We start from the raw sequence: 19,459 nt of genomic DNA on the forward strand, positions 1-19,459 counted from the left end.
AAATTCCTTGCAAATTTGTGAAAAAAACCACCATTTTTATTGAATAAAACCCCATTACTCAGAAACTTAAAATCTGAAATTTATGAAATACGAAGGGGAGCTCACGTCAATAGATATATACAATTTCCAAAAGTTTTATGCGAATTGGTTGAATAGTGTTGGAGTTAATATTTGACATGTTGACGACAGACGGACAACAGTATTCCATAATACGTCCTGTAAACGAGCGTATACAAATATATTTAGTAGTAAACTCATTCTAGATACATAATTTTAAAAACATGTTCATAGAAAATAAAATTCATTACAAAGGATTATACCCTTAATAAGAAATACTGGATTTGTCAAGGTTCCGACTTATTTTAATATTTCATTTACTGTTATCTGTTTTTGTCCATTTTAATTCCTTGTTATCTGTTATAAGCCAAATCAATTTGCTGTTTTGCTGTTATTGGGACCCCCTTGCCCCCCCCCCCCCCCCCCCCATTAGATCTTAGATCATGTGACAGGATCATATTATCCGGAATACTTTCATATTTAGTCGGACATTGTTTTATTTTTACAGCTATTTCTTGAGATCGCTCATGCGTTTTTAAAATGAAAAAACTTACGTTTGCTCATTTTATCCTTTTACACCCAGAATATTGCGCGGGGAAAACTTAAAACGAAAACAGAAATCTAAGAGGTTTAAGAATGAGTCTTTGGGTTGACAAACATCGTCCAACTTCTCTGCATAAGCTTGACTTTCACAAAGAGCAAGCTGCTCATTTGAAGAAATTGGTAAGATTTATGAATTGATGGAATATTGCTTCTGCATATTATAATTTTCACATGTTCACACAGCCAGTCACAGGTACTTGTTTCTATCCATGGGAAGACCCACTATCAACGTATATTTACATTATATACGTTGATAGTGTGCCTCCCACGGGAAGAATCAATTGCCTGCGATATTTCGTTTTCCATGATCAGAACCAATAATCATGAATGAATAATTTATAAATAAATCCAAGGATTTGTATAGTTAGAACTATACAAATTCTTGATAAATCGTATTCCTTGAGATTAATCCTCAAAAAAGTTGATGGTATTCCGTAACTTACAGGTCAGGAATAACCACCAATTGGTGTACACCAATCTTTTTGTTGAATTAACTAAGTTTCAGCAAATTTATGATTATGATAATTTAGATTAAATAAATTAATTAATAATCCAGTTACAAAGAAAACAGTTTAACAAGTCGAACACGTGCTTTATTTTGACTTACGCAATCAGCATCCCCCTTTTTTAAGGAGTACAAAATAAGACGCAAAACAGTAAATATTTTTTCATCGCAAATAACTCGAATACTGCTGTAACAATAATTTAGAATTACTTTAAAAGTTTAAAAGTAAAAACTTAAATATTTCCTGTAAAGAAATATCGTATCGTAATTCCGAATTCATTTCGTATATTACAATCAAATTGATACATCCGCATTTCCGGTTTCTAATCAGACTCGAAAGATGCATGTTGCACAGCATCAATTTGCCAGATAAAGTCATTAAAAACCTTTTCATTTGTCAACGTTTGCTTTACAAATCTCTTTAAGTTTTAACCTTTTACATAACCCGTAAGAATCGTTTTGATGTTGCTGCAAATCAGCCATACCGGTAATGGGTTCTGAATTTGACAGTGTCCATGAAAAATAAGCTCCACATCATATGATTTTTAAACCAATAACAATTACCAAAAATACAAGAAATCTACATGGGGACCTTCATGACAGCTTTTGGTCATTCTCAACTAAGGGGGGACCATGAAGACTTGGCATTTGAATGGTTAAAAACGGCAATAAATGAAAATATTGATACTTTTAATTCTAAAATGAAAATTCAAATGAATATAATTTAAATAAGCAATGAATTAGCATGTTCACCATTCCTTGTATGGAGGGATAAAATACTTCCTATCAGGCTACACTGTACAGCGTAGACACGGTTTGTAATGGTGAAAGTTCCTCCATCATTCAATTTTCATCCATGGAGATCCCTGCAACCTCCAAACTATCCATGATTCTGTAATGAGGAGTACCCAAATTGCATCCATGCTTAAATTTACATCCTCAAAAGTCTAATAACCGAGCTTAATTTCTTCAAATATTTTGAACAATTGGATTTTAGTCCATGCTTACTCTTTATGTTTTACGAAATGGATATTATAATATATTGTATTTGCTAATTTTAAAAAGAAGACGTTTTGATGACGTCACATGGTGACGTTTTCGTACATTTTGCTTTTTCACGGTAATCAGTCCATCTGTTGATAAAGACTGTGAACAATTTGTGTATATCTAAATATGTTTACCTATGTTGAAAGACGTGCATAGTATCAAATCATAAAAATACAAATTGTTTAATCTGTAGGAAATCTTGCTATTTTTTTCTAAATAGGTGCAATTTGGGTACTCGGTGCAATTTGGGTACCCTTACCTTATAGTCTGAGATTACTCTGACGTCCATCGGTTGTTTTGCCAGACAAGCTGGGGCCGAGGGCATCAGAGCTCGTCCCATATCAAAAAGTGGATATTTGCCCATCCAAAATAGATGCGCTGCTTCGCCGCTTCTGGTGCCAACTAATGGCCTTGGAATTATATAAATTGTGTATCAATTTTTTCATTTATCTCTTCTCTACATTTATGTAAGCTTCACCTACCTGCCACCCTTTATTTTTCCATATTTAAACAGTTTTCACAGTGACCCATCGATTCAGACATTTTTACTTTTATATTCAAAAGTTCGTCAAGATTATCACGTGACCACGAGAAAAAAATTATGATTTATGCAAATAACCATAATCGAACACCTCATTCATTTAATTTACCATTCAAATAATCTTAATGTCTGAGAGCTTCTGATTGTTATTGTGGTTGGCACTAAATGCTTAATACAGATCTCCTGTAAAGGAGGTGAAAAATCGTGGTTGGCTACAAAATGTTAAACATCGATGTCCTATATAAAGGAGGTGAAAAAGTATAAATATTTGCATATTTGAGTCTCGAGGTCGCGAAATCTCTTGTAACTTGACATCCTTTTGAAAATAATAGTAAAAATGTCTTAATCGATGGGTCACTGTGAAAACTGTTTAAGGAAAAATAAAGGGTGGCAGGTAGCTATAGGTGAAGCTTACATAAATGAAGAGATAAATGAAAAATGAACAAATTGATACCCGATTTAATAATTCCAAGGCCGTTAGTTGGCACCAGAAGCGATGAAGCAGCGCATCTATTTTGGATGGGCAAATATCCACTTTTTGATATGGGACGAGCTCTGACATCCAACGGCCCCAGCTTGTCTGGCAAAACAGCTGTTCCACATCAGAGTAATCTTGAACTAATAATGGTATAGACCAATTGAGGTATAATTCTTTTGTTTTTCAAAGCAAATTTAAATTATTCAACCAAAATGGAGCATTATAATTTGTTTTCTTATAACCATATTACATGTATGGTATGAAAACATGTCAAACATTCTTAGTTAAGTATAGTGGCATACAATGTAACATATTGCATTTAATCAATAATTGTATTTGCAGTTTCTTCTATTGTTATCTTGTCAATTCTTGATTGCCAAATTTACCACTAATCGCCTGTCTGCAGTCATGTGATTATAAGTACAACTCTACAGGAGAACATGGTGAATGAAGCTCTTTGTTAATACTTGACTTTCATTATTAAAAGTCAATCATGGTCAATAGTACAGATGTTTCAGTAAAAGAATTGTTGTACACATGCATTCCAGTGATCTGGAAGGATTTTTTCTCTATGGGCCCAGGGCCCCCAAAAAATAAATTTAATGGGCCATTTTAAAATATAATGGGCCATGTTGTCAAATGAGTGGACCATTTAAATTGACTACAGTAAAAAAAAATTAAAAAGTGTATATTTCGGCAAAGAGGTGGTAGTACTTATCTTTATGATTTTTAAATAATATCATGGATGTTGTTCTGTGATTTTGTAATTTCAATTTCATTGAATATACAATAACTTCTTCCAAACCGGACAATAATTTTTTTAAGATAACCTTTATTTACAATGTTTAAACTGGTACTGTTGACTTGTTCATGGTTTTTTATGCTCCACCTACGATAATAGAGGGGCATTATGTTTTCTGGTCTGTGCTTCTGTTCGTTCGTCCGTCCGTCCGTCTGTGCGTCCGTTCAGGTTAAAGGTTTTGGTCAAGGTAGTTTTTGATGAAGCTGAAGTCCAATCAACTTGAAACTTAGTACACTTGTTACTTATGATATGATCTTTCTCATTTTAAAGCCAAATTAGACTTTGATCCCAATTTCACGGTCCACTGAACATAGAAAATGAAAGTGGGAGTTTCAGGTTAAAGTTTTTGGTCAAGGTAGTTTTTGATGAAGCTGAAGTCCAATCAACTTGAAACTTAGTACACTTGTTGCTTATGATAAGATCTTTCTAATTTTTAAGCCAAATTAGACTTTTTACCCCAATTTCACGGTCCACTGAACATGGAAAAGGATAGTGCAAGTGGGGCATCCGTGTACTTTCAACACACATTCTTGTTTACATTATATTTTGGTCTTCATCGATACCATGATTATTCCAGACGTTCCGTATTAGAGGACGTTTCTGGCATTTCCTCTGTACTTCTTGTATTATTATTACTTTATCACGATGACAAGAATATAACAATAGAGAGTGTCATTAATTGACAGAAAAAAACAACAATTCGCTGAAGGCATGTTTACAAAATGTCAAAACGAGCCAAAGACCAAACAATTACAAGGACAGTTAAGCGCCTTTTATGGAGACAAAAACTATATTCATAAAAAGGCATTGGTGTTTTTCAATTGAAATAATAGCAAGCTAAACTAACTTAAAAGATTATAGTAAGAGATAAATCTTGGCTGTACTAACACCAAATTTCGCAAATTTAAAAACGAGGCGATATCGTTACAGTTGTTTATAAAAAATTATATCATGAATGATGGTCAATTACGTTTTTGGGTAATCAGATATATCGCATGGTTCTATTATCACCATAGGAAAAGACCCGAGACGTCCCAAAAATATAAAGGTGCTCCTAGCATTGGAGGAACATTACACAGTTGTGTACATACACATGGTGATAGGAACACGATCGGAAATCCATTTGACGATATTTTAACGTTTCGAAACGAAGTGAAAAATAATGGGGCCACGTGGGCGCTTATAATTGTCACTCTATGCGCCATTTTTTGTCGATATGCGTTATAGGCGCAGGGCGCTCGTCCTTCCCAATCACTGGCATTCTCAAGAGATCGATGCAGCAGGCTTTGTCAAAACTGAAACTTTCGGAGGACTCATTATGCATTAATGGTCATAAAATAGGTTATAAGTTGCAAAAAGATGCTCCTATCTCCATGATCTCACACTAGCATTTTATTACAAAAAACTTGCATTATACGTCAATTGGTCTATACCAATTATACTTCAATTGAGGTACATGAAAAAAACACCAATTGGTGGTTATTTCTGACCTGACTAAAGAAGAAAAAGAGATCTATCTTCTGAGACTGGATTGCTTCCCTTAATATATGTGGTAGTTACTGAGTCAGTCGTAAGGGGTTCAGCAAAGGAAGTACTTCTTTAGAAGGTATACATGTACATACTGCCTTGTTACACAGACACATTTTTGACAGAGGCCTCTAGTTCCAGTTCAGGTGGATACAAAGATGATAATATTGTATGTACAATCATGCTCTTTGGTTTCATTTGGTGCTGAACTTTAAAATAAAACACTGGGTAGCACAATTTCTAGCTAGGATACATGTATGTGTCGTTAGAGTCATAATTGTATGAAGACTCTTGAGGTGGGGGAAGAGTGACAGGATTGCTTCCCTTAGTAAATATGGTAGATACTTAGTCAGCCCTAAGCGATTGAGATATGCAAGAACTTCTATAGCTCAGTCTGTATACACGCTGTCTTGGTCCTGGGTTTGAATCCCAGTGAACACAAAGATGATTTTGTTCAAAATGTTGTTTGAAGAATCATGCTCTCCCTAATCTTGGCAAATAAAAGGCATGATAAAATAAGCCAGGATAAACTTGTAAAAGAAATGCAGGACAGAATATAATGAAATATATAGAGGGAAGACAGAGATTACTACTAAACAAAATGCAGGACAAACTACTTCATCCTAGCACCCCCCCCCCCAAAAAAAAAGCTCCCTTTCAAATGTAGGTAGTCTTTAATTCCACTCTTTTATACATTGTAGGTGCAAGGAGGAGATTTCCCACATTTATTGGTATATGGACCATCTGGTGCAGGGAAGAAGACCAGAATCATGTGTCTCCTGAGAGAGATGTATGGCTCTGGTGTGGAGAAACTCAGGATAGAAAACCACACCTTCACTACACCATCAAATAAAAAGATTGAAATATCAACCATCTCTAGTAACTACCATATAGAGGTCAACCCTAGGTAATATCAATATTGTAGTACAAGATCTACTGAACAGTACAACTCAATTAGAGAACATGAAAAAAGAGCGTCAATGTTGTGTCATTTTTATCAATCAATGCATTTTTAGCTCACCTGGTCCAAAGGGCCAAGTGAGTTTTTCTCATCACTTCGCGTCTGTTGTCCATCATCGTTCGTCGTCATTAACTTTTACAAAAATATTCTCCTCTGAAACTTCTGGGCCAAATTTAACTAAACTTGGCCACAATCATCATTGGGGTATATAGTCTAAAAAATTTGTCTGATGACCCGGCCAACCAACCAAGATGGCCACCATGGCTAAAAATAGAACATAGGGGTAAAATGCAGTTTTTGGCTTATATCTCAAAAACCAAAGCATTAAGAGCAAATCTGACATGGGGGGTAAAATTGTTTATCAGGTTAAGATCTATCTGCCCTGAAATTTTCAGATGAATCAGACAACCCATTGTTGGGTTGCTGTCCCAGAATTGGTAATTTTAAGGAAATTTTGTCGTTTTTGGTTATTATCTTGAATATTATTATAGATCGAGGTAAACTGTAAACAGCAATAATGTTCAGCAAAGTAAGACCTACAAATAAGTCAACATGACCAAAATGGTCAGTTGACCCCTTCAGGAGTTATTGCCCTTTATAGTCAAGTTTTGGTAAATTTTTGTTATCTTGTACAAAAATCTTCTCCTCTGAAACTACTAAAACAAATTTAACCAAACTAGTCCACAATCATCATTAGGGTATGTAGTTTAAAAAAAATGTCCGATGACCCTGCCAGTGAACCAAGATGGCTGACATGGCTAAAAATAGTACATGGGGTAAAATGCAGTTTTTGGCTAAAATCTCAGAAACCAAATCATTTAAAGCAAATCTGACGAGATAAATTTGTTCGTTAGGTCAAAGTCTATATGCCCTGACCAATCAGACAACCTGTCGTTGGGTTGCTGCCCCGGAATTGGTAATTTTCAGAAAATTTTGCAGCTTTTGGTTATTACATTTGTATCTCGAATTTTATAATAGATAGAGATAAACTGTAAACAGCAATAATGTTCAGCAAAGTAAGATTTACAAATAAGTCAACATTATCGAAATGGTCAATTGACCTTTATAGTAAATTTTTAACAATTTTCATAAAATTTGTAAATTTTTATTAACATTTTCCACTGAAACTACTGGGCCAAGTTCATTATAGATAGAGATAATTGTAAGCAGCAAGGATGTTCAGTAAAGTAAGATGTACAAACACATCACCATCACCAAAATACAATTTTGTCATGAATCCATCTGCTTCCTTTGTTTAATAGTCACATAGACCAAGGTGAGCGACACAGGCTCTTTAGAGCCTCTAGTTTTTGTTCTTGTAGAAAATTTAATTTGCATTTGTTAAGCTTCGACTTTTTCAAATAAAAAATGTAAATGCATACAATGTATTAATTGTCTTTTGATCTTTTGTTTACTCCATGTAAAAATGACCTTAAATGTGATTAAGTCTTTGAAATTATAAAAGATTTTTAATTTTTGCCAGAGATAAAACTTCTTTCATAGAAATACTTGAAAATTTAAAAAGAGAAAAAAATCTCATGTCATAATTTAAACCAAATTTTTTGTTTGTACAAATTTGTAAGATTTTGCGTAAAGATAATTGTGAATTTGTTCAACCCTGCATTTAATTGCAAACCATAGACTAGTTTGTAAAGGAAGTAATACTATCAAACAGAAAAGGTCGCAGAATTCTAAATCAGACGAAAGGTGCATTCTACTGAAAGGATAATTTTGTGAGTGTATTCAATCGTAATGAACTTGTCGATCGTAAGATATGCTTTTTCATAATTAAACATATAGAAAATAGTAAAACAAAGTTTATTGAAAAGTATTTCTGATAAGAATTTGAAGGTTTATTATTCAACAGAAAGCAGGCCTTATTAATTAGACACTGATATGAAAGAGGGGAAGTCATAACAGGGAAGTGTTTTATACAAAAAAAAAATATTCTGTTATGTGTCAAAAATAAAAGTAAAATGAAAAAAAATGACAACTTTATTTAGAAGGCAGCATACATTTTTCAAATTTCTGTTTCAAAAAACCTTTTTTTTATTGAATTCTCTGTCCATTTTATAAATTATTAAGTGTGATTGAGAATATAGCACACAATTCAGTTAAAATCATTTTTAGCTTATCTGGCCCAAAGGGCCAAGTGAGCTTTTCTCATCACTTTGCGTCCGTCATCCGTCATTGTCCGGCGCGTCCGTAAACTTTTACAAAAATCTTCACCTCTGAAACTACTGGGCCAAATTTAACCAAACTTGGCCACAATCATTATTGGGGTATCACGTTAAAAAATTGGGTCCGGTGACCCGCCAAAATAATCAAGATGGCCGCAATGGCTAAAAAAAGAACTCAGGGGTAAAATGTATATTTTGGCTTATAACTGACATGAGTATAATTGTTTATTAGGTCAAGATCTATCTGCCCTAAAATTTTCAGATGAATCAGACAATGGATTGTTGGGTTGCTGCCCCATAGTTGGTAATTTTAAGGAAATTTTGTCCGTTTTTGGTTATTATCTAAAAGATTATTATAGATGGAGGTAAACTGTAAGCAGCAATTATGTTCAGCAAAGTAAGATCTACAAATAAGTCAACATGATCAAAATGGTCAGTTGACCCCTTAAGGAGTTATTGCCCTTAACAGTCATTTTTTACCAATTTTTCATAAATTTTTGTTATCTTTTACAAAAATCTTCTCCTGAAACTACTGGACCAAATTTAACGAAACTTAGCCAAAATCATAATTAGGGTATCTAGTTTAAAAATTGTGTGTGGTGACCCGGCCAACCAACCAAGATGGCCACCATGGCTAAAAATAGAACATAGGGGTAAAATGTAGATTTTGGCTTATAACTCTGAAACCAAAGCATTAAGAGCAAATCTGTCAAGGGGTTAACTTGTTTATTTAGTAAATATCTATCTGCCCTGAAATTTTCAGATGAATCGGACAACCCGTTGTTGGGTTGCTGCCCCTGAATTGGTAATTTTAAGGAAATTTTGCTGTTTTTGGTTATTATCTTGAATATTATTATAGATAGAGATAAACTGTAAACAGCAATAATGTTCAGCAAAGAACAATTTACAAAAAAGTCGACATGACCGAAATGGTTATTGCCCTTTATAGTCAATTTTTAGCCATTTTTCGTAAATCTTAGTTAACTTTTACAAAAATCTTCTCCTCTGAAACAACTGGGCCAAATCAATCCAAACTTGGCCACAAAAACTAGTTTCAAAAATGTGTCCAGTGACCCGGCCAACCAACCAAGATGGCCGCCACAGCTAAAAATAGAACATAGGGGTAAAATGCAGTTTTTTGCATTTTCTCTGAAACTACTGGGCCAAGTTCATTAAAGATAGAGATAATTGTAAGCAACAAGAATGTTTAGTAAAGTAAGATCTACAAACACATCACCATCCCCAAAACACAATTTTGTCATTTGTCCTTTGTTTAATATTCACATACACCAAGGTGAGCGAAACATGCTCTTTAGAGCCTCTAGTCAACATTTTTCATTAATTTGGTAAATTTTGGAAAGTTTTTACAAAGTTTTTTCCTCTGTAACTAAAGGGCCAAGTTCATTACAGATAGAGAAAATTGTAAGTAACAAAAATGATCAGTAAAGTATGATCTACAAACACATCACCGTCACCAAAACACAATTTTGTGATGAATCCATCTGTTTCCTTTGTTTAATATGCACATAAACCAAGGTGAGCGACACAGGCTCTTTAAAAGAGCCTCTAGTTTATACATATTTTAATGAAATTTTGTTTGTTTGAATTCTAGTGATGTTGGAAACCAAGACAGAGTTGTTATACAGGAATTGATCAAGACTGTTGCCCAAGTTAATCAACTAGAAACATCAACACAAAAAGATTTCAAAGGTTTGGAACAGGGCTGAAAAAAATCACTATTTACCTCAATATATACCTCTCCAATTTCATGTTTTCACCATTTAAACATTCAGAATACGATAGATAGTATTTTAAGCATATATTAACAAGATAATTTATGTGTTTTGTATGGTATTGACAATAAGTATAAGGGGATTTTTGGGGAAATATTTCTACAGAAATAAAGTTATTAGGGGAAAAAAATGCTTCTAAATGTGCATATCACAAAAAACACTCAATGAATATAAACAGTGTAAATGTGAAATGATGTGGAATGATCATGATTGTTAATGAGACAACTATTCACACAGGGTTCAACTATTGATACCATACAGACTTCAACAATGAGTAAAGCACATACAGCTCAGCAAGCTATAAAAATGACAAATGTTTGAAAATAATTTAATGGAAGTATTTATTAATGCCTATTTTCTAGTTTTTGATGCAATTTATAGATTCTTTTTGTGTATACAAGTATGGACTTTGATTAACTAAATCTTAATTACATCAAAAATCCTTCAGAACAAAATAAAGTCTAAAAAAAACTCATTGCTTCAGGAACAAGTATTTGTAGATAAAGTTATATCATATTTGCTATTTCATTTTGTTTTCTAAAACCTTTATTTTTAACAGTGGTCATATTGACAGAAGTTGACAGGTTGACAAAAGATGCCCAGCATGCATTGCGGCGAACCATGGAGAAGTACATGTCTACCTGTCGTCTGATACTATGTTGTAATTCTACCAGTAAAGTTATCCCAGCTATCCGTAGCAGATGTTTGGGAGTAAGAGTACCAGCTCCATCAATAGAGGAGGTAATTATTATAGAGGGCCCTCATGGGGTTTTTGATTATGTGATTACTTGGCCGTTTTTTTAATGATTATTTGATTATTAAGCCAAATATTTCATGATTATTTGATTACCTAGGACTGTATTTTTAGTTTATGATTATTTGATTACTAAAGATAAGCAAATATTTAATGATTATGTGATTATATTGGCAAAAAAATGGTGATTATGTGATTACTAGGACCCCCCCCCCCCCCCCATGAGGGGCCTCATTATAAACTGGGTATAGTCTGAGAATGAAAAGAAATGGTTATCCATAATACCAAACTCCATGGTAAATTACAAAAGGGGAATCAGTAAAACTTGCCAATCTATAATAACCAACAGAACGAATCAGTGGCAGATCCAGGATTTTTCATAAGTCGGGGCCCACTGACTGCCTAAGAGGGGCTCCAGTCATGCTTCAGTGATTCCCTATACAATCAACCAATTTTTTTTTTCCAGAAAAGGGGGTCCGGCGCCTCCTGAATAACCCTCTAAATCAGCCTCTGTGAATGGAAAAACAACTTTCATGTTCCTTGGTCCAGGCATATTTCACAGAAAATTGAGGATTGATCCTAACTTGATAGTAAGGTTAAGGTTACATTTTGTAACTGCCCTAAATTGTATCACCAGTCATTTTGCCAGTGTAGGTCTTAAAATTTATTTAATATGAAAAGGTAAATTATGAAATAGATGATTATTTGTTTTTAAAAATGTAAAATTTGTCCAGAATAAAAAGAAACAAAACTATGATTTGCTATTTAAAGAAAAAGAAAAAGATATGGGGTATCCATCCATGACACCAAATGAGTGCATGCACAGCATTAAAACATGTGAAATGTAAAGGAACGGCACTTTTATTGCTGTTCTTCAACACAAAGTCACAAGGAGGCCTTCCACACAGAGCAAAAACAAAAAATTTCACCTTATTGCAAGTTTCAGACATCACTTGCAGAATTCTTTTCAAAATGATTTTGATAAGACTGTTTTTTAGATGTAACTGTATCAAAAATTTAGATGTAACTGTATCAAAATTTAGATGTAACTGTATAAAAAAAAGGTACCAAACTATGTAGTATATATTTTAGTAATTAAGGTATTAATGAAAGGTATTTTCTAATTTTAGATCTGCCAAGTCCTTCAAAATATTTGCAAAAAGGAGTCATTAAATTTGCCCTCAGAGCTGGCAAGAAGAATAGCAGAGAAGAGTAACAGAAATCTACGACGTGCAGTACTAATGTGTGAAGCATGCCGAGTACAACAGTAAATATCATATAGAATTTTATTTTTTCAGCTCAATTTGTTAAATGGATAAATATGTGATTGTTGATATTACTGGCTATCTGTCAATGTACAAATTCACCAACAAATTCACCATCTATACATATGTATCTGGAAATGTTGATTCAAATGTTTGTAAATTTTTATTGCAAACTTTTTAAGACATAAAATGGGTCCTTTTATATTGGAGACAACCTGCTTGATATTATTTGACTTTTTATGCCCCATTTATGGGCATTATGTTTTCTGGTATGTCTGTTCCGCTTCAGGTTAAAGTTTTTGGTCGAGGTAGTTTTTGATGAAGTTGAAGTCCAATTAACTTGAAACTTAGTAAACGTGTTCCTTATGATACGATCTTTCTAGTTTAAATGCCAAATTAGATTTTTTACCCCAATTTAACGGTCCATTGAACATGGTAAATGAGTGTGAGTGGGACATACATGTACTTGGAACACATTCCTTGTTTATACATGTTGTTCAGTTTTTTGGGCATTGACTGATGATTTGATATGAAGTTTTGAACTTTATAAATGCTGAGGATACTTAATGCAATTTGTTTTATAATACTTACTCATCAACAAATTATGCATGCATGTATTAAAACATGCAACATGCATGCAGTTGGTCAAGATTTGGAAGGGTGATAAATTTCGATCAGTAGACTGTTTTTCTTATTGCATTCTTAGTGTTTGGTGTAAGGAAAAACCAATATTTAAGAAGTTGATTATATAGAAAGAAAATCCAACATGATCATGAGTGCAAACATGAAGTAAATTTCTTTGCAGATGTATGATAAATGACTTAATAAAAATCTGTAATGGACAAGGGGAGGTAATTCAGAGAAAAATTTTAGAATTTTGAATTTGATCAAAGCCAGTTACAAAATTGTTTATGTTGTAAATACTTGATTTTGTTATCATGGTTTATTACAATTAAATAGTAAGGTTCAGTATTACAACTAGATAACAAGAAAAACTATTGAAATGATTGATAGAGAGAAAATTTAAATTCACAAATTTTGATAAAAGTTTTCTACCCTCAGGAAGCATTAAGATTGAAAGTCTTACACACTATACATCTTTTAAAAAGTCAGAAGTTTAGGAAATGGATATAGAAAGTATCATAATATCATAAGACAAATCAGATGAAGAGAATAAAAAGTCTCAACTGTATTTTATAATTTGATATCTATTTTACAAACTTGCCTTATTTCAGACAAAATTTCACTGCAGATCAAGAAGTAACAGAACCAGACTGGGAATTGTATCTAAAAGAAACAGCTCAGTTGATAGCTCAGCAACAGAGTCCTAAGAGGTTAACATTTCTTGAATTGTTGTATTCATTAAATGAAAATAATGATGCTTTTTTTAGCACTTTATTGAACGTTACATTATCATTCTAAAAGCATAAAGCAACATTTTTTGTTGTATATAATTAACATATTAAAAAAAAAGATCTGGTATGATTGTCAATGAGACAACATTTCACAAGAGACCAATGACACAGAAGGTATCAACTATAGGTCACCTTACAGTCATCAACAATGAGCAAAGCCCATACCGCATAGTTAGCTATAAAAGGGCCCAAAATCACAAATGTAAAACAATTTTCAACGAGATAACTAGCATCCTAATTAATGTGCAGAAAAAGAAATGAAAAACAAATAATGACAACCACTGAATTACAGGCTCCTAACTTGGAAAATATGTTTGGTCTTATTAATTAGAAAAACATGGAGTTCTGGTATTGAAACTGGTTATTTTATTACGAAAATTCTTAACCACAAAAAAGAATCCAAAGTACTGTAAATTCAGAAATTATTGCGATTTTGTCGTTTTAGACTGAAATGAGATTTTAATTTTTACGATTTTGGGGAAATCCTGCTTAATTCATATGAATTATTTCAAAATGCGAGTTTACATTATTGCGTTTACAACTCTGTTTCAATTTTCGCAATAATAAAAACCTCACAATGATTTCTGAATTTACAGTATAGGAGATTTAAGATAACTTCTACAGTGGATTCGTTATGAATTTAAATGTTCAGTGAAAAACAAATTATTATAAAGTTGTATCTAGAATTTGACAGAATCATCATGAAAATTGGTACCAAAGAAAATAAATAAATCCACATAACGGTATATATATAATATAAGGTTTCAGGGACTAAATCATTTATGTCAAGTTTGATATATTTACAGGTTATTAGAAGTAAGAGGCAGACTATATGAACTATTAACACATTGTATACCACCAGATGTCATCATAAAGGTATTTATTATACCCTCCATCTAGAATGGGGTTTATATTGCAATCAACTTTTGTCTGTTCATTTACTCCATTTTCTCTAATTTTTGTGCTATTTTCACATTTCCTGACCGGTGTGAATAAAATGTTTCTCCTCACTAGTGAAAAATTTGTTCTCGGCAAATGATTGGTTAACATTTAGTTGTGACATTAAATTTTCTTCTTGTCTTCTGAATTTTCCTTTTGTGACGTCATAAAAAAAGGCGACCATTTCTGATGACGTCACATCAAAAGTACACAACTTTCATCAAATCTTTGAAAAGGAAGGATAAAAATAAGAGAAACAGATTCCACCACTGTAACTCATGTATTGCGATATTTCTCCACTCTCAACAGTTAAATTTTAATTATTTAAAAAGCTCGGCAAGCCTTGTGCTTAAAATATTAAAATTAACGGTCTCATGTGGCGAATTATTGTAATACACTTGTTCTAGTTGTGGAATCTATATGTCCAATACAACACATTTTTTGTCACACATTTTCCAAAAATGAAATCAAGTATGACAAATCTTACACACTTAGCAGGACAGAGACATTTACAGGGAAAAAAAACCAGCCTCTTTACCCCGGTATGTATTAAGTATGAGCAATAAAAATTTCAGATTTAATCTTCAATGCTGTTTAAAAAGTTTTGATTTAGCTTTCCATTGACCTTTAAGTGGCTTAAAATGATACTTTGAGTATTGTCCATGCAATAACTTGAAACACTTTGACAAAATGTAAAAATTTAGATATGTTGTTTCCTTTTACTAAATGAAGGTTGGAATTGATTTTCACAATTTTAGCTTTTATCATTGTTGATTTGAAGACCTTAAGGTGGTACCTAACACTACAGGGAGATAACTCTGTAAAATCAGCTAAACGTTTATTACGTTATGTTGTTAAGGGAATATAAAGCTTCTAAATGATCAAAATTAGTATTTGTCATACTGCTATATAAACAGTGTAATTTTTCTGAAAAAACAGTTGATTCAAATTATATGAAATTTTTATATTTTTGTCAAAGATATACTTTGTCAAAATTTTATGAAATTTAAACGAGCCAAGTTAATTTTAGTGAAAGTGTTGGGTACCTTTTACTTTGATCCTGTTAGGGTGGAGGTCCTGATTTGCAAATATTCATTTTATATGATGGTAAATCTGATTTGCTTTCAATCTGACAACTTCTTGTTATTGCATAAATTTAGACTGAAAAGGTATGGCACTCTACAAACTCACATTTTTAATTCTGATTGCATTAATTATATGTATGCAGTTTTGACTGAAAACAAAATTATTACTGGGAAGCTAGTATTTTTGTCCGTTTTTCAAAAAACATAATAAACGCAAACAAAATATCTGAATTGACAGAAGTTGCAATATGTACAACAGGAAATGGAAATTTTGTCACTCAGACCTGCCAACTTTTGAAATCCCCATGGGGGATTTATTGTGCAACCAGATCTTTAAGGGTTACAATTTTTGCAGTGTTTCTGTATGCACTGTTTTTTACTATTAAAATAGTCTCATATCTCTTGTTTTTCTTTCTGTAAAGTGATGATGAGCTAATAAGCCTTGATTTCTTTTATTTGCATGACATTTTTACAAAATAACTGCAGAGAAAAATCACCTTTGAAAATAAAGGATACACAGTGAAAATCCCTCCCCACCCCCTCCAAAAACCTTCATATCTTTACTCCATGACTCAAAAGACCTAAACATTAATGTCCTTAAGTAGGTATCACCGTGTAGAATGCCACTTGCAAAATCTGACACCCCGAGCGACACTTTATATTTTGATGAATAACAGTTTTAAAATCAATAATTTTAACTATGAAACTGGTATTTGGTATAAGTCAATGAGAGGAATACAATTCTATATAAATGATACGTACCGAAATTTGCATATAAAGCCTCAAAATCTGCAACACGGAAAACTAGGGCGAGGTGTTTGAGAAAACTGAGCACTGAAAACGACTGCTTCTGCTTTCAGGAAATAGATTATGTTGCGGTTCCTTCCGTGCAATACATTATGTGGTACTGAGAGTTCTAGAAATAAGAAATTTTGATGCTTGAACTTACCTTGTTACTTTTTCGTCGTTTCAAAATTGCCACCTCATGTCAAACATAGCCGACACCCGCATGTGGTGTTCTACACGGTGGGTATGATAGGACTGATTTTACAACAAATTGAAGTTATTAACTACCTTGACTTGCTATACAGCCCTCATCAGATTGGTAGACAGATTTTGAGTTATCTTTCTTTGTGTTCAAGATTTTGCGCTTACAGGTGGAGGCTTATACACAGTAGAAGTGAATACAAGATGGCATCGATTTTTTAAATCACTCTTAACTGGATAAAAACACATCTAATTTCAAAAATGTTAACTTACTCAAAGATCGATGCTGTTTTCTAAGTTTTGGTCTTTCAGTTAATTACGATTTTGTCATGAAACTATGACAAACTTTGCAAAGTATGATAAATTGATTTGGAATGCTGACTGAGCGATTCTGTTTACAGCAAATTAATTAATTTTGATGATTGTTATAACCCAACAGATCAGCAGATTACATGTAGCATCAAATTATGACACCTGTTGTGACTGTTGATTAGCGTAGGGTCGTAAACTTATCATAAATATGTCCCCAGGTATAGATTTATAGATATTAATCAAAATCGGTAACCAATTATTTTTTTCTGGTATATTTTGTGAAAATCAGGATTTTTTCCTGTTTTTCAATCCCTATATTGGGATTCTTGTTGAGGCATGAAAATTGGGATGATTCCACTAAATTCGGCTTAGTTGGCAGGTCTGCACTCTTCCTTAAAAACTATGTTGATTTTTATGAATGTTAAAAATATGCAAATTTTAAAAAATTGCACCTGCGCTATCCAAAATAAGATATTTGCAGTGTAGTGTACTATTTTTAAGACAAATAATTTCAAAATTGTAGAAAAGTCTTATCGACTCTAACTCAAAAAAGTTAAAATTAAATAATGTATTTAATATTGCAATAAGAGTAAATATCTATACTGTATGTATAAATGGTCAATTGTTCAGTGTCCATTATCTAATAACAGGGATTACTGTACTACACGAGTTGATATCTAACTGTGATGGTCAGTTGTTAATTGTCCACTATCTATTTACAGGGATTATTACAAGAGTTGATATCTAACTGTGATGGTCAGTTGTACATTGTCCAATATATAATTTCAGGGATTACTACAAGAGTTGATATCTAACTGTGATGGTCAGTTGAAGACAGAAGTTGTACAGACGGCAGCATATTATGAACACAGACTACAGATGGGACAGAAAGCTATTTATCATCTGGAAGCTTTTGTTGCTAAATTTATGGCAATTTATAAGAGATTCTTAGAGGAAGGCATTGCTGATTTATTCTAACTGACCAGGAACAACATAAACTATTGACTGTTATATATGATATTAAATAAAACACATTTTCCCAATAGTTTCAGATCAGTTTTAATGATGACAAGATGTTAAGTTCTAGTGCTAAATTTTGTTGTATGATAAATATAAAAAATCCTGATTCCAGATACTGGACAGATTTTTTAAAAGTGATGAGGAAAAAAAAAGAAGTCAAATTTCTACTTGGAGATCAAGTCAGAAAGCAAGTGAAAGGGTAAAAAAAGAAATGATTGATTTAATATAAAAATAAGAAAATGTGGTATGATTGTCTATAAGACAATTCCAATTTTCTGCCAAATGACATATAAATTGATAACTATAGGTTATTGTTCAGTCTTCAACAATTAGTTAAACCTTTACTGCATATTCAGCTATTAAAGGACTTACAATGACTAATGTCTAATAATTTAAACGAGAAAACTAACGCCCTAATTTATGTACAAAATTAGATGTTTACACGTGGATATCTTTTAAATTCATCCAAATTGCTTAATTTTGCCTGTCTGAAAATACTTAAAGATGCATAGAAAAATGTTGTGTGAGATACAACTTTTCCACCTCCATATTGAAACACAACTATCTCAAACCTCTCCTTTTGTCTATTTGTCAATTCCTTAATTGAACATGTATTTTAAGATCCATTTAGTGAGTTATTTCCCTTTGGAAGGACATAAATTTTTATTGCCAATGAAGAGATGGACAAAAAGAGAAACTTTATCTGGGTAATGTGTGTACAAGTTTTTGAAATGAGTAAAACCAATACTGTGTAGTAAATGGCATATAACCTATAGTACTGGGGTAATTCTAAAAACTTAATATCATTGTAAAAAATTGGTCAAAACTATCATTTACAACTTATTATGCTCTACATTGGCAGCAACCCATTTTCTACATTGGATTATAGAATTAGTTTTACAATTGGCAAAAGGAAATTTCCTGAGGTATAAATATCACTACATGCAAACTAAACCATGCTCTATTTGATGTAGACTTTTCATCTTTGCAATCAAAAACTCTGCCACTGGGTTATACAAATGTATCAACAAATTATAAATTGGAATGTCTGGCAAAGAAAAATTACAAATACTGTCAGAATTAATTGTCCAACAATCTCATTGCAAAATGGCATATCTGGCAAAGATGAATAATTATAAATATTGTCAGTAAATGATTGCATACAAAAAGGGCCAAAAAATTGTGTGG

The 19,459-nt window shown here is 32.7% G+C and overlaps 1 protein-coding gene across 1 annotated transcript; it reads left to right on the plus strand.

Annotated features, from left to right (window-relative positions):
* The first annotated feature begins 620 nt into the window (after nucleotides 1–620).
* On the plus strand, nucleotides 621–18,231 carry LOC143042187 (replication factor C subunit 3-like). Its single transcript, XM_076214455.1, has 8 exons — nucleotides 621–780; nucleotides 6,262–6,467; nucleotides 10,314–10,411; nucleotides 11,054–11,235; nucleotides 12,379–12,515; nucleotides 13,749–13,847; nucleotides 14,735–14,804; nucleotides 18,041–18,231. Exons 1-8 carry the CDS (start codon nucleotides 694–696, stop codon nucleotides 18,227–18,229), a joined length of 1,068 nt encoding a protein of 355 aa, XP_076070570.1. The 5' UTR covers nucleotides 621–693; the 3' UTR covers nucleotides 18,230–18,231.
* The last annotated feature ends 1,228 nt before the right edge of the window (nucleotides 18,232–19,459 follow it).

Source organism: Mytilus galloprovincialis, chromosome 8, assembly GCF_965363235.1.
Source record: "Mytilus galloprovincialis chromosome 8, xbMytGall1.hap1.1, whole genome shotgun sequence".
Taxonomy (NCBI): Eukaryota; Metazoa; Mollusca; class Bivalvia; order Mytilida; family Mytilidae; genus Mytilus; species Mytilus galloprovincialis.